Source organism: Thamnophis sirtalis, unplaced genomic scaffold (genome assembly GCF_051295495.1).
Source record: "Thamnophis sirtalis isolate CommonGarterSnake01/CBP01778 unplaced genomic scaffold, rThaSir2_p1.2 scaffold_14, whole genome shotgun sequence".
In the NCBI taxonomy this organism is placed as follows: Eukaryota; Metazoa; Chordata; class Lepidosauria; order Squamata; family Natricidae; genus Thamnophis; species Thamnophis sirtalis.
This window is the reverse complement of record NW_028261394.1, coordinates 8365598-8381059: the sequence shown is the minus strand read 5'-3', so window position 1 is coordinate 8381059 and position 15462 is coordinate 8365598. Positions and strand designations below refer to the sequence as shown.

General features: G+C 42.4%; 1 protein-coding gene across 1 annotated transcript in view; it reads left to right on the top strand.

Annotated features, from left to right (window-relative positions):
- The window catches only part of VPS35L (VPS35 endosomal protein sorting factor like), a 58980-nt gene that overhangs the window by 401 nt on the left and 43117 nt on the right, over positions 1–15462 (top strand). The window contains exons 2-9 of the mRNA XM_087729519.1: positions 1994–2093; positions 3033–3197; positions 4687–4809; positions 5146–5170; positions 5603–5679; positions 6403–6531; positions 9209–9293; positions 11282–11341. Coding sequence (XP_087585645.1) covers positions 1994–2093; positions 3033–3197; positions 4687–4809; positions 5146–5170; positions 5603–5679; positions 6403–6531; positions 9209–9293; positions 11282–11341 — 764 coding nt within the window. The remainder of the gene's footprint in view (positions 1–1993; positions 2094–3032; positions 3198–4686; positions 4810–5145; positions 5171–5602; positions 5680–6402; positions 6532–9208; positions 9294–11281; positions 11342–15462) is intronic.

Genomic DNA, 15462 nt, shown 5'->3' with positions numbered 1-15462 from the left:
GGATATTCTCCAGTGACTCTGGTTCCTTGGGGGCGGGACGGGGGGGGGAATGAAGGACTGTCTTGGAAAAAAGGGTATTAAAGAGATTTTTAAAAAAAGAATTTTAAAAGGTTAGAATAACAGAGTTGGAAGGGACCTTGGAGGTCTTCTAGTCCAACCCCCTGCTTAGGCAGGAAACCCTACACCATTTCAGACAAATGTTTAGAATAGAATAGAATAGAATAGAATAGAACAACAGAATTGGAAGGGACTTTGGAGGTCTTCTAGTCCAACCCCCTGCTTAGGCAGGAAACCCTACACCATTTCAGATAAATGTTTAGAATAGAATAGAATAGAATAGAATAGAATAGAATAGAATAGAATAGAATAGAACAACAGAGTTGGAAGGGACCTTGGAGGTCTTCTAGTCCAACCCCCTGTTTAGGCAGGAAACCCTACACCACTTCAAACAAATGGCTATCCAACATCTTCTTTAAAACTTCCAGTGTTGGAGCATTTACAACTTCTGGAGGCAACTTCTGTTCCACTGATTAATTGTTTTAACTCTAAGGAAGTTTCTCCTTAGTTCTAAGTTGCTTCTCTCCTTGATTAGTTTCCACCCATTGCTTCTTGTCCTGCCCTCAGTTGCTTTGGAGAATAGTTTGACTCCCTCTTCTTTGTGGCAGCCCCTGAGATATTGGAAGACTGCTATCATGTCTCCCCTAGTCCTCCTTTTCATTAAACTAGACATACCCAGTTCCTGCAACCGTTCTTCATCTGTTTTAGCCTCCAGTCCCCTAATCATCTTTGTTGCTCTTCTCTGCGCTCTTTCCAGAGTCTCAACATCTTTCTTACATTGTGATGACTAAAACTGAATGCTGTTTTGCAAGTGTGGCCTTACCAAGGCATTATAAAGTGGTATTAACCCTTCACATGATCTTAATTCTATCCCTCTGTTGATGCAGTCTAGAGCTGTGTTGCCTTTTTTGGCAGCTTCTGCACACAGCTGGCTCATATTTAAATGGTTATCCACTAGGATTCCATTGATTGGAGTTGATGTTGATGCTGCTATCTTTGCTTGACCAAGGAAAATTCCAGACCGAGGAAAACTTTTTCAGAAATGAAACCCCTATTCAAATAAAACAAAACAAAACAGTATAGCTAAATGTATCTTTAAAAGATGATTTGATTTTTTTTCTATTGTCCCGTAAACAAGAAAAGATTGTGCGGCAAGTGGTACCGTTTATATGGGAATAGTTAAATCGCCAAAATAAAGGTTTTAAGTTAATTATCTTGAAAGGGGAAAGTGTGATTTGAGAAAATTCTAGACTTTTAAGTGCGCTGTCACATCCCTTAACTACATCACACAAAAAAAGGCTTCCAGAAGAAATGTGTGAGTAGGGAAATATGGATGAAATATCTTCTATTCCACCAGTGGTCAGGTCTTTACTTCCTAATTCAGTTTATGACAGAGAAGTGTATATTTTTCAAATAATGTGACAGACTTCACAATGGCAAACTGACTTATAGCTGACCACATTGGTTGAATCCAGTCCTTATGGTTTCCTTCAATATGCCAACATTAAACAAAGATGTAGTTTCCAGCAATGTGTCAGTCCAAAAGTTAACTTTTGGGAAGAAAGATTATTTTACGTTCATTTCTTTTTAATGCCAGTTGGTGTCACTGGTGATTCATCTTAGGGCATAAATCTTAAATACCAGTGTTGAACTGATGACAATGATTTTTTCTTGCAACTTGCCTTGATAAAATTTATTTTCATTGAATTATGGTATATCTCAAGTTTGGTTCTTCAGATGCTATTAGTTTGGTCTTCCCATCATTATGGTTGTCCCATGCTGGTTATAGTGATTGGAATTAGAATTTGGTGAGGGGGCGGCAAATAAATTTAATAAATCTCTAAAAAACCACTTGTTGCCAGTCTACTCTGTACATATGTATATAATACACACACACACACACACACACATATATATGTTTACTTTTGTCCTTCAGGCATGCAAGAATACGAAACTATGGGCGTGAATTGGAATCATACAGATTGGAAGCTGTGTCTGTGGAATTTGGTGATTTCCATCCACTCAAACCCATTATGGTAGGTTTATCTGGTAATCTTCAGAAACCGTGACATTGCCAACCAACAGTATCATTATCAAGTTTGATTAATAAAAGAGAAAGACCTTTTTGATTTGTCACATGTCCATAAAAAGTTTGGTCTGATACCATGAGTATGACTTCAAATGAGGGAAATTAAATTATACACAATTTACAGTGGTGGTAAAATGGTTCACCGACAAAAGGGCGAACGACAAAACCGCGCCCAACTAAACTGTGTCGCTGACGTCATCAACAGGGCGACAACAGCGCGGAGAAAGAAGCACGCGGTAAACCCTAAACCTAAACTTAACCCCTAACCCTAATCCTAAACCTAACCCTAAACCTAACCCTTAACCTAATCCTAAACCTAACCCCAACCCTAACCCTAAACCTAACCCTTAACCTAACCCTAAAGCTAACCCTTAATCTAACCCTAACCTTAAACCTAACCCTTAACCTAACCCTAAACCTAACCCTAAACCTAACCCTTACCTTAAGTTAAATTGGCTTTCTTTCAACGCGCTATTTAAAGCGCCCTTCTTTCTCCGCGCTGGCTGTTGTCGCCGCGTTGATGACGTCAGCGACGCGGTTTAGTCGGGCGCGGTTTTGTTGTTCGCCCTTTTGTCGGGTCACGGGTAAAATGTTTAGTTTTATAGTGGCACCATGTGGATTATACTTTAATTCATGATCTACTCTTTATAAGCTTGTTCAGAATTAGACTTTGTCTAGCATTGAATGTTATTCTTCTCCATTGTCTAAAGTAACTATTCCTAGCTCACAGTGGTGGCTCACAGAGTTGAGCATCTCAACCCAAAATAGACAAGAACTGGTCTCTTACACAGGTTTGCCTGGTCTTGGAATAAGTGCCATTTTATTTGGAATAAGTGTGGAAAGGATTGGGCTGCAAATTTCTTACATGTGCTGTTTTATTCCTCAGGTTACTGAATCGAAGACAAAAAAATTGGGTCGTAAAGGAAGCACATCCTCTACCTCCTCCTCCTCCTCTAGTTCAATGCTGGACCCACTCAGCAGCGTCCTGGATGGCACAGATCCCTTATCCTTGTTTGCAGCTACTGCTGATCCACTGCTGACCATGACGATGGTAAGATCATTTCAGACCAGTTATGTAGGGGGGGTGATTTTACTGCTGCCCCTGCATTATGCAAAGGTGTGTTTGTGTGTGTGTTCAAAATTCTTATGTCTCCTGAGTCAGGAGGAACTCAAGAAAGTCCTGGTCAACCCAACTGGAATGAATGTTCTTTAATGTCATCCTAGCCAAACAATGATGTCTCCATGATATCTCTTCTATATTTTCTAAGTTGCAGGCAAAGAACACAAACTCTTTAAATTAAAATTAACAGCAAGTAGAGAAAGAGATCTCCTGAGTCTCTCTTTTGGGTTCTCAGTGCATCATAATCAGGCTCTGAAGCTATCTGGATGAGAGTTCAATTGCCTCCACTTTTTGGGAAGCCAGCAAAAGCATGTCTATGTTTAAATTCCTTATAGTGAAGACTACAGTGGATAGGGCCACCTCACACTTATGGGCTCCTCCCCAATGTTGTGGTCAGCATTCAATTTTGGAGGAACAGAAGGGAGAAAGTATTTTGTTATTCCATTTTAAGCTTCTTACACTATATTTTGGGAGTTTTCTGACTCAAAATGGTAGGAAATATGTCATTTTCAGTTCTGGTACTCAATGGTGCCCTCAAAGGAATAGGAGACTGCAAAGAAGGTAAGCAGTTTAACGAGTCTTGCACTGAGCTCTCCATGGTGCTGAAGCCAAAGACTAGCCTTCATTTGTGCTTCTCTCAATAGGTAATCAAGAGCTGCCCTAAAAGGGCAGCTTTTGGGGCAGCTCGTCCACCTTTGGTCCCCACCTGTCACTCAACTCTCACCTGTGGCTCCTAGTAGCTGTAGCATGCACAGTGGCCACCCCCTTGGCAACAGCTTTGACAGGCTGGCCAAGCTAGGTTGAGAGTAGCCGTTGTGTCATTGACCTTCGGTGAGATAGGGACTTGTCTATCCCAAGCATGTGAAGACAGATTCCGGCGGATTGAGCGGATGAAACCTACTAGAATAGGACAACGGTGATGAAGACGGTCTCTGCAAGCGATGTGGTACGCTAAGAGCATGGCAAGACACGAAAAATGCTCTGGTAAACCACTACGCCCAGCCCATCTCCAACTGTCTTGACTCTTGTCCTGCTATTGAAGCAAGATGGAATCCAGGAAGAGAGAATGAGGCTGACTCTGCGCACCTCTCTGTCACTTTAATCCAATTCTCGCACAAATCTTGACATCCCCCCAATTAGATGTCAAGGACCTCTTCAAATACGATGACGAACATCATCATCAACCAATCTGTCTGCTTTTACGGGATAGCTGATGGATTTGCCTGCAGTTAATTATGGGTTTTTAAATATACATTTCTGACAGTGTCATGCTTGTCAGTGGCTTTTATTCATTAAGTTAGTGGGGGTGTAATATTTAATATCCTCAATTTAGCTAACAAAAGGCAGGTGTTTTAACATAAAAGGAGCATTGTTTGTTTATGTAAAAATGTTATGCTGTTTTTTTAATACTCCTTTGTAGGATAATGCCAGGAAGAAGCGAGATAAAGAGGAGAGTTTGTCTGTGGGAAATGACTTTGAACCTTGGTCAAGCAAACGTGGTGAAATCCTGGCACGCTACACAACAAATGAGAAACTGTCCATAGTGAGTCCACTTTTAATCTTGTTTAAACATCACAAAGGTGTTGGGGATGCAAAAAAACAAAAACCTAAAGAGGGAAATCTAGTTATTGTAAAATAAAGATAACTTAAGAAGTCATGCTGAAAATTAGCATTGGGTCATATTTTCTCCTGACCTACTTTCTGGAACCTTTGGAGCTGCAAAACCATACTTGAAATTATAATTGGCTGGTTTACAAAATATAATGATTGAATTCCTAGGACATACCTATTTTGATAGGGACTGTTGGCCTTTGATTGTGTAACAGAACTGGACAGTTGGGAATTGCTAATTGAAACTGAACATCTGTTTCCTTTGCAGAATTTATACATGGGATCTGAAAAAGGTAAACATTCACTTCCAAATATTTAACTTAAAGTTTTGCAGCTATTCTCTTTTCTATAAAACATGTTGCTTATTTGGAAAATTATTACAGACATGAAGGAACTTCCTCCTGAACTAACACCCTCTATTTTAATACACATGGAGTTTTCACACTATTAAAAAAAAATCCAGAAGTTGGGCAATTGCGCATTTGTTTTCCAAACAAAGGATTACAAGGGCTTTTATAAAGCAGAAATTTGGCCCATAATGTCTAAAATACTGCCAATTACAAAAGTTTGAAATATACAGCAGAAAATGTCTACTCTAACTGCCTGTAATTGTTTTCTTCAGGTACTGTCAGAGCATAATTTATTCTTTAATTCAGTCCAAAATTACTGTGGAACCTCCTTTATTGCATTGGATTGTATAATTTAAAGCATGTAATTATTTGCAGGAAAAGCCTCAACTCCTGGATCCACCGTTTCAGAGAAAGTACGAACCAGACTAGAAGAATTGGATGATCTCGAAGAGGTGAGCAAAAATTCATGTTTAAGGCAAAGAAATGTCTGTCCTTTCTTTCAGCATCCTCTAGGATTTACACATAGTCTGTTGTGCTGGAAACTGAAATGAGAGCTTTTGGTTCTGTAATTTGTCATAGATTTTTTTTAAATGCAGGCAATTCTCATTTTAAAACCACAATTGAGCCCAAAATCTCCATTACTAAGCAAGACAGTTAAGTAAGTTTTACCCCATTTTACGACCTTTTTTGCCACAGTTGTTCAGTGAATCACTGCGGTTGTTAAGCTAGTAACACATTCAAGTGAATCAGGCTTCCCCATTGACTTTGCTTGTCAGAAGGTCGCAAAAGGGAATCCCATGACCCCAAGACACTGCAACCGTCATAAATATGAACCAGCTACCAGAATTTTGATCACATGACCATGGGCATGCTGCAATGGTCCTGTGTGTGAAAAAGGGCATTTTTTTCCAGTGCTGTAGTAACTATGAACAGTCACTGAGCAAATGGTTGTAAGTTGAGGACCTACCTGTATGTTCTCCTAAGGTAAACCATGAGACAGAAATGCTTGTTGGAAGGGAAAGGAATTCTTTAGGAGCGAATAGGAGCAAATAGCTGGTTTGTATCATTCAGTCCAGCAATTCTGCATTTTCCAGGCTGTTCTCCCAAAGCGAGAGGAGAAAACTGTTGAAAAAAATAATAATAACTCACTCTTTGCACCCCTCATACTTTCTCAGGGTTCCCAAAAAGAATTGCTAAACTTAACCCAGCAAGACTACACGAACCGGATTGAAGAACTCAACCAATCCTTGAAGGATGCCTGGGCCTCCGATCAGAAAGTCAAAGCCCTTAAGATTGTTATCCAGGTGAGCATAACGCTGATAAAGTAGGGTTCTAAATTGATGAAGGAGAATGCTTTTAACGGTGACCCGTCAAAACCACGCTCGACTAAGCCGCGGCCGATTAAACCGCGTCGCTGACGTCATCAACAGGGCAACAACAGCCAGCGCGGAGAAAGAAGGGCGCTTTAAATAGCGCTTTGAAAGCAAGCCGATTCAACTTAAGGTAAGGGTTAGGTTAAGGGTTAGGTTTAGGGTTAGGTTAAGGGTTAGGGTTAGGTTAAGGGTTAGGTTTAGGGTTAGGTTTAGGGTTAGGTTTAGGGTTAAGTTAAGGGTTAGGGTTAGGTTAAGGGTTAGGTTTAGGGTTAGGGTTAGGTTTAGGGTTAGGTTTAGGATTAGGTTTAGGGGGGTTAGGTTTAGGTTTAGGGGTTAATTTTAGGTTTAGGGTTTACAACGTGCTTCTGTCTCCGCGCTGTTGTCGTCCTGTTGATGACGTCAGCGACGCAGTTTAGTCGGGCGCGGTTTTGTGGTGGAACCGCTTTTAATTTTTTCAGAGGAGTTCATGGCTGCTTCTGGGGTTTCCCCCTTTTCCTTTTGAGTGGACACGCTTGAGCAAGAAACTCAAGAAACTGGTGCTTTTCAGCATTTCTGTTTATAGGAAGTCCTCGAGTTACGAGCATAATGGAGCTGACCGTTACGGTCATAAGTGAGGAAATGGGTCACTTATGTGACCAATCTGATTTTAACAGTCTTTTCGGCAGCGATTGTTAAATGGATGTCGTGGTCATTAAGCGAACCAAAATAAACTAGTTAGGTATTTTATTTACTTAAAGTATTGATACCTAAAAGGTTCATGGCAAGTGAGAATCCCTGACCAGAAGGAAAAGGGAAAGGAGGAAGAAAGAATTCTGCAGCAATTCTTAATACTTCCTGGTTACTGTATTGATTAATTAACACAGGAATCGCTGTGTTATCAATGGCTAAAGGGCTTAGATCTCTGGCCATAGCTTCAGTCACTCCAGTAATTGCTCATGTGTAATTCAATTCATAACTTCATTATCACTTATACTTTCTGTTTTTAAAATAATTCACTGCTGTGGTATTTTATATTTTGCTGTATAGAAGGGCGCGATGGTTCAGCGGTTAAGGATCCTGAGCTTATCCGCTGGAGAGCTCACTGCCCGGGTTCAAGACCCAAGCTGCATGTAACGGGATAAGCTCCCATTCCTTGCCCTAGCTGCCGCTTTCCTAGCAGCTGGAAAGCATGTAAATGGGAGTAGAATTCAGGGGTGGGATTCAGCTGGTTCGTACCAGTTCGCTCAACTGGTTGCTGCAAGGACCAGCTGGCCCCTCCCCTCCCAGGAGTCTCCACGTGGGCCATTCATCATGCCAGGTAAGTGCAGGGCCTGCGTGGAGGCTCTGGGAGGGTGAAAAAAAAGGGTCTCCCGGAAATCCAGAAATGGCCCCATTTCCCACCTCCAAAGGGTCTCTGTAGCTCGGGGAAGCCCGTTTTCTCCGTCCTGGAGGCTCGAGGAAATCCTCCGGAGTTTGGGGAGGGTGAAAAACGGGCCTACTGGAAGTACTGAAAGTCCGAAAAAGGGCCTATCTCTGGCCTCCGGAGAGTCTCCGGAGCCCAGGGGAGACCGTTTTCGCCTCCTTGGAGGTTCGGGAAAAGCCTCTGGAGCCTGGGGACGGTGAAAATGCCCCCCCCCCCATGGTGCAGGAGGCCGAATAGGCCACACCCACCATGCCCACGCCCACCCAGCAACCTGCCAGAGAACCGGTTGCTAACATTTTCCAATCCCACCCCCTGGAGTAGATTAATAGGTTCCACTTCAGTGGGAAGGTAACAGTGCTCCATGCGCCTTTGCCGTATAGCCACGCATGGCCATATGACCATGGAAATTGTCTTGGAACAACGCTGGCTCCCCCAGCCAAGAAACGGAGATGAGCACCGTGCCCTAAACACAGGCACGACTGACAGAGAAGCCTTTACCTTTATATGCATTTGATAGGCTTCTTTGGGGTGGGTTTTTATGCACCAATGCTGTATTTTGTTATGCCATATGAAATACACACCAATCTCTGCAACGGGATATTCAGGGAGGCCCAGATGTCCTGTTATTCTTGCTCTCGGAGCATTGAGCACAACTGGCCTGTTTGGAAGACGTCCAGCCCAACTAATAACAACCCTAATGGGTAGAAATAGCAACCTCTTCCTATCTGTTTATTTTCTTTCTTCCCTGGTTAATTTTCGTCCAGCAAAGCTTGTTGGGGAGGGTTTGAAAAGAGACTTCCCAGGGGTTCACCATCGGAGTATTCAGTTGTGGAAGTCTGAGGAGAGTCTGGCATCTCTTTTTCTACCTTCTCCTTCCCTGCTTTTATTGGGAATGTTTATCTTTTGCTGATGGAATGACATCTGGAACATATTACAAAATCATACAGTGGGGCTTAGCGGAGGTTCCATTCCCTCGCTGTTGGGTTAAGAAGGAATTTAGTGCTGAAGAAATCCATATAGGCAGCCGGAGGGTCAGCCAGGAAATAAGTCAGAGAATGCTGGGGAGTTGGCATGGCAATCCGTGTGGATAAACTCTGCCCTCCCACCGACAGGCTATCTTTGAGCTGCCCTTTAATCAGCGAAATGACACTCTGTGTAATTACGCCACGGATTAATTCCTGTTTCCCTTTTTTTCTCTCCACCCAGTGTTCTAAACTTCTTTCAGATACAACCGTGATTCAGTTTTATCCCAGTAAATTTGTCTTAATAACAGACATTCTTGATACCTTTGGTGAGTATAGAGCGTACTGTATTTTTTTCTTTCTATTTTAAAAAACCGATCATAAGTCACTTTTTTTCAGTGCCCTCGTACCTTTGAATGGTTTCTAAACATTTGTTTCTCCTTGGGCAGCAGGCTTTTTCTATCATTCCTGGTAGCTAGAAATAATTATGGATATTATTTTCACATATGCACAGATGTTCCTGAATACACATGTCCCCCACCCCTTATAAAAGTGTTTCCAACCTTAGCCAGTTTAACCCTTAACCACAGACGTACTATTTTGGCTATGCTATTATAGACATTAGTTATGAGTTATGAGTTATGAAAGTTTATTTATATGCCACCCTTTTCCCTGGGGGGACTCAGGGCGGCTTACAACTCAAGGGGGGGGGGGAAACAAACATTTAACACGTAAAAACAATACATAATTAAAAGCACAACATTCATACCATTCGAGTGGGTTACAGTCTTTAGCCCCAGGCCTGACGGGATAGCCAGATTTTAAGGGCTGTGCGGAAGGTCTGGAGGGTGGTGAGGGTACGAATCTCCACGGGGAGATCGTTCCATTGGGTCGGAGCTGCTACCGAGAAGGCTCTCCTCCGCGTAGTTGCCAGCCAGCATTGACTGGCAGATGGAACTCAGAGGAGGCCTAATCTATGTGATCTAATTGGTCGCGTGGAGGTAATTGGCAGTAGGCGGTCTTAATCACCACTCATACAGTTTTCTTAATCTATGAAAATAATAGGTAGGATATGTTGTTATATTTACTTTGTATAGTTAAGTAAGTAAGTAAGTAAGTAAGTAAGTAACTAAGTAAATCTTTATTACGGTCAAAGGCCAGCAATATTTGTATAGTTACAATTTTCATTGACTGATCAAATTAACACATTTTATAAATTCTATCTGCAACCGGAATTTCTAAAAATAGGGGTGTTCCGAACATTTTGGGAAACTGTTGTGTTAACTATGACCTCAGGTCTGTGGTTAAAGGTTGGCTGTGGTTAACCCCTGGCTAGCTGGGGCATCCTGGGAATTGTAGTCCACACCTCTTAAAATGACTCAGGTTGGGAAACGCAGCCTTATAGACGTTCTGTGTAAGTTACCGTATAGAATAAATGCTTGAATAAGAATATGAATAAGAATATGCGCCACCAACTTATTTTAAAAGCAGTTTTTGGATAATAACACATGAGGGAGTTTTTGAGCATCTGCCTCTCTCATTCTGCAATTTAATAAAACAGGTTAGATCCTCTTTTAAATCTGGGTTTAAGCAAGATAAAATGATGTGCCCATTATCCCACTTGAGGGCAGCATGATGTAATGCCAAAAGTGCATTTAGCAAACCAAAAGCACAACATGATCAGAATGAGAGGAGACAGAGAAAAAGAAGTCTTTATTTAGATTTGTAACCCGTTCTCCTCTGACAGCAGGAGATGGAAGTGGCCTGAGTCTGCCACAAAAGATTTTAGAAAGGGTATCCAGCTAATCCCATTTATAGGAGAGCAGTTTTTCAGCGCATTTCTTAAAATACTTGGTCGTTTAAACATAATACCCTCTGTTTTCTCCTGTGAGTTCCAAAGGAATAGATAGCATGAGGGTTAATTCATTTCAAAACAACTTTACAGCAGAGGTTTTGCCAATAGAGGAAAATGTTTCTAGATCGGGGTTGAACTGTGGGGTCATTAGCGCTCTCTGAGCTTAGTTGTTTTTTTGCAGATGTTTCATAGCCCAACTAGATAACATCATCAATGCTAGAAGAGAGAGGGGTTTGTGGAGTGGGGGGAGAGGAAAAGGACTGTGGGGTCCTTCGTGCTCTCTGAGCTCGGTTGCTTTCTTGCAGGCATTTTAAGACCCAACTAGGTAACATCATTGGTGCTAGCAGGTCTAAACTAGCTGTCCTTTAATTTTAATCCATATACTTGATAACCAATAATTCGTTTCCAGAACTTGCATCTAGAATTGCTGCACAATTCACCATCTTATTGTTATCATTGCAGGAAAATTGGTATATGAAAGGATCTTTTCTATGTGTACTGATCATTCCACCCCACTGCCAGGTAGGTTGTTCCATAGCAAGTGAGATAACAACCCCCCCTTGGCATCTTTGTCTCCAGTGGCCAGTTGGAGACAAACTGTTCAGAATTAGCAGTACAAAAATAATGAATAAGTTGCAAGCTGAGAAAGATTTTTAAAGGCGTTGCAAAACATCTCAGACGTTTTAACTTCCTAAAAGTTCATTCTAAGGATGTTTCCAACAGTCTTGTTGCTGATATGAGTTTCCCAATCATAGGTCTGTTGAATTTTAAGAGGAAAAGGGCTCAGCAAACCTTTGGGGAAGATCACATAGGGATTGTTGACCTCTGATTGACTTATTGTGGTTTAGTTAGTGAGAACAAACACCGAATAAGGAATTATCCCAAATTCCTTATTCGGTGTTTGTTGTCACTAATTAAAACACAATTACAACTCAAGTTACAACTCAAGGTATAAAATTGCTGCCCTTTGTTTCCCAACAGCAACTGTGAGTTGAGTTGGGTTGGGTTGAGTTGAGAGAGAGTGACTGGCCCCAAGTCACCCAATTGGCTTCCATACGTAATGGAGACTAGAACTTGCAGTCTCCCAGTTTCTAGTCCAGCACCTTAACCACTACACCAAACTGTCTCTAGAAGCGCAGGATAGTTTGAGACCCCCTTGTGATCTTTTGCTTCTGCTTATTGCTCCTGTTTGGGTAATTTGAGGATATGTGTTTCCTTTGCCTGAAGCTTCATTTAGGATCAGCCTATGGTTCCCTCTTGCAATCTTGCTGGAACGAGAGATCCCAGGCATAGCAAACACAGAGAATTTCTTGGGCCAAGCTGTGCCTTCAGCGGTTGTCTGCGAGAGGAGAACATGCTCATTATGCCTTGCGCTCATTCTTTCCGTTCGGATAAAAGAGAACGGATTCTGATTGAGCCCATACCATCAAGAAAACGGGCCTGCAGCAGAAATAATTGGAAAGGACTCCGCTGTGCCCTTGATAACAAAAGCGAAGCTTTACGCCTAAAAACGCCAAATGCTCGGCGAAGCCAGCTTCGCTTCTTCAATGCAGAGCGTTGAAAATCCCCCCCTTTTTTAACCCCCCCCCCATTGAAATGTTTATGCAACCCGAAATCAGTTCGGCTTGGCGGAAGGGTTAGTTCGCGCTTTGTTGCCTTCCTAATCTTTCTTGTTCTTGTTGCGTCGTCCTCCGTCGAGCGGCTTCGGCTTGCTTGTCCTTAACCAACTCGGCAGTTCATACATGCTTGAACTGCAGAATCTGGATCCCCGTAGCGCTCGATTATGTAAGAGTCCCCAGCTGCAAGAGGAAAGGGGAGGGATTGGGGGGGTGGGGTGAGGCGGGGGGTTGGGAAGGTTGGTGAAAAGGGGAGAAGATTGCAGTCTCTCCCAAAATTTCTGTGTGTTTGAAGAGAACGGCCATGGAATAACAAAACGGTGGCGTCTTGCAATTGAGTGTTGCTGCTCCTCTCGTTATGCGCCAAGGAGGCGCTTGGAATACAGAGGGGGTAAAATCACCCTAGGCCGCACCATCAATCCATTTGTTCCACTTTTGCCTGACAATAAACAAAGCTGGCCTTTTCCTCCTAACAACCACGGAAACATCTTGGTCCAGAGGACTCGACGGGATGAAACCGGGCCAGTCAAGAACCAGGTCGGATATCTTGAAGCCGCCCGGGGATACGGTTTTCCCCGTAAAAGCCAATATTGTGGACGAGCGCATCAGGACGTTGAAGTAGAGCAGGTCAGGAGAATCAATCCACAGAGTGTCTGTGGAGATTCTCAGTCCTCCAAGCCGTGGTTGTCCCAAAGATGCTTTTTCTTTTTCAAGAGGCAACTGGACTTTCTGTTTTTTCTTGGAAGACGTTTTCGCTTCTCATCCAAGAAGCTTCTTTTTAAAAAAATATATTTTTATTTTCAAAACAAACATACAAATCCTCCTTCTTTACATACTGTAGAAAGTGTATCAGTTGGTTACAAAAGGCTTTTGTGCATCTCTTCCACCGTCATCAAATATAATTCATATTAATTCTAATATCTCAACTCGGATATTTATTATATTACCATCATCATACCTCCACTTTTATTTGACTATGATTATTTAAACGTCCATCATAAAATATACCAAGATTTAATACATAACCACCTACTGGCATTTCATTTATTTCTTTATAAAATCCTCCATTAACATTAAATCCTCATATTCTATTCTAGCTAAACATCCATAATATTTAATACCAAAATTTTCTAATCCTCCTTTCCAAATCCCTGTTTACCATTTACATCCAATTCCCTTATATCATACCCATACATGTATATATTTTATTATCATTATCCTTTATTTAACCAAGACCCTTCTTCAGCTCTGACGGGATGGTGGGAAATGGAAGGATTTATATTCCTTGCTGGTAGAGCTGGTCGTTTGCATCTTATTACAGCAGGGGGTCCCATCCTTCCTAATGCCGCGACCCTTTAATACAGTTCCTCGTGTTGTGGTGACCCCCAACCATAAAATTATTTTATTTTTTCCGTATTTTTTTTCCGATGGTCTTCGGCGACCCCTGTGAAAGGGTCGTTTGATCCCCCCCAAAGGGTTCCTGACCCACAGGTTGAGAACCACTGTTTTAGAGAGTCGTTGAAAGGGTGGCTCCGTGGCTAAGATGCTGAGCTTGCCGATCAGAAAGGTCGGCAGTTTGGCAGTTGGAATCCCTAGCGCTGTGTAACGGAGTGAGCTCCTGTTACTTCTTCCAGCTTCTGCCAACCTCGCAGTTCGAGAGCACGTAAAAAATCCAAGTAGAAAAACAGGGACCACCTTTGGTGGGAAGGGAACAGCGTTCCGTGCGCCTTCGGCATTGAGTCATGCCGGCCACATGACCACGGAGACGTCTTTGGACAGCGCTGGCTCTTTGGCTTTGAAACGGAGCTGAGCACCGCCCCCTAGAGTTGGGAATGACTAGCACATAAGTGCAAGGGGAACTTTTACCTTTACCTAGAGAGCCTTTGAAGCCACTTGGAGGTTTATCCTTGAGTTCCAAGACTCCATATCGTATTTGCACCACTCAGGTGACCCTGAGGACACAGACAAACCTCCAAGTGGCCTCAACGACACTCTAAAAGGATCCAAATGACCAACTGTCCGCAAGGAGTATAAATCCTTCCATTCCCACCATCCAGTCAGAGCTGAAGAAGCTTCTTGGATGAGAAGTGAAATGTCTTCAAAGAAAAACCCAGAAAGTCCACTTGCCTCTTGAAAAAAACACCTTTTGAGACATTCCACAGTGTTCAGAAGTGAGTCACGATAGGGACAAAAAAAGTAATAGTTGAACAGTGCAGTCAGTAAGAGAGGCATTGTGTGACAGCATCCAGTTTACGAACTTTTTTGCACAGCTCGTTAAATGAATCACAGTAGTCATTAAATGAGACACCATTTACAGGCTTCCCTGCTAGCTGGCTTCCTCATTGTCAGAACTGGCAATCTTGTGACTGTGGGATGCCACAATTCTTTACAAAATGTGTGATGGTTGCCAAGTGCACGGATTATAATAACATGACTGAGGGGACACCTCAGCCCGTCATGTCTGTCAGTCTGTCTGTCTGTCTGTCTGTCTGTCTCTCTCTCTCTCTGTCTCTCTCTCCCCCTCCCTCCCTCTCTCTCCCTCTCTCTCTCTCTCTCTCACACACACACACGCACACCTACCTAAGTTTTTATTGATGGATTCAGTTTGGTGTTTTTTTTCCAGGAAAGAGAAACGGATGCTGGTATATTCCATTTGTTGCTGCTATTTGTCCTGGGAGGGATATAGCCTTTAATTGATTTTTTTTGACATCATATTCAGAAATATGTTGCATTTTGTTTACTGGGCTGCATGCTTAAATAAGCGAGCGTATCATTGTAGACTTCCCTCCTCTTTAATAAATGTCTGTATTAGTAAAATAACAAATCAGTTTATTAAGCCATGGTGACACTTTGGTTAGAATGCAGGCAAACTCTGCCCATTGCCAGCAGTTTGATCCTGACTGGCTCATGGTTGACTCAGCCTTCTATCCTTCCGAGGGCTGTAAAATGAGGAGCCAGATTGTTGGGGGCAATGTGCTGACTTTGTAAACCATTTAGAGTTGGCTGTAAAAGCACTGTGAAGCGGTT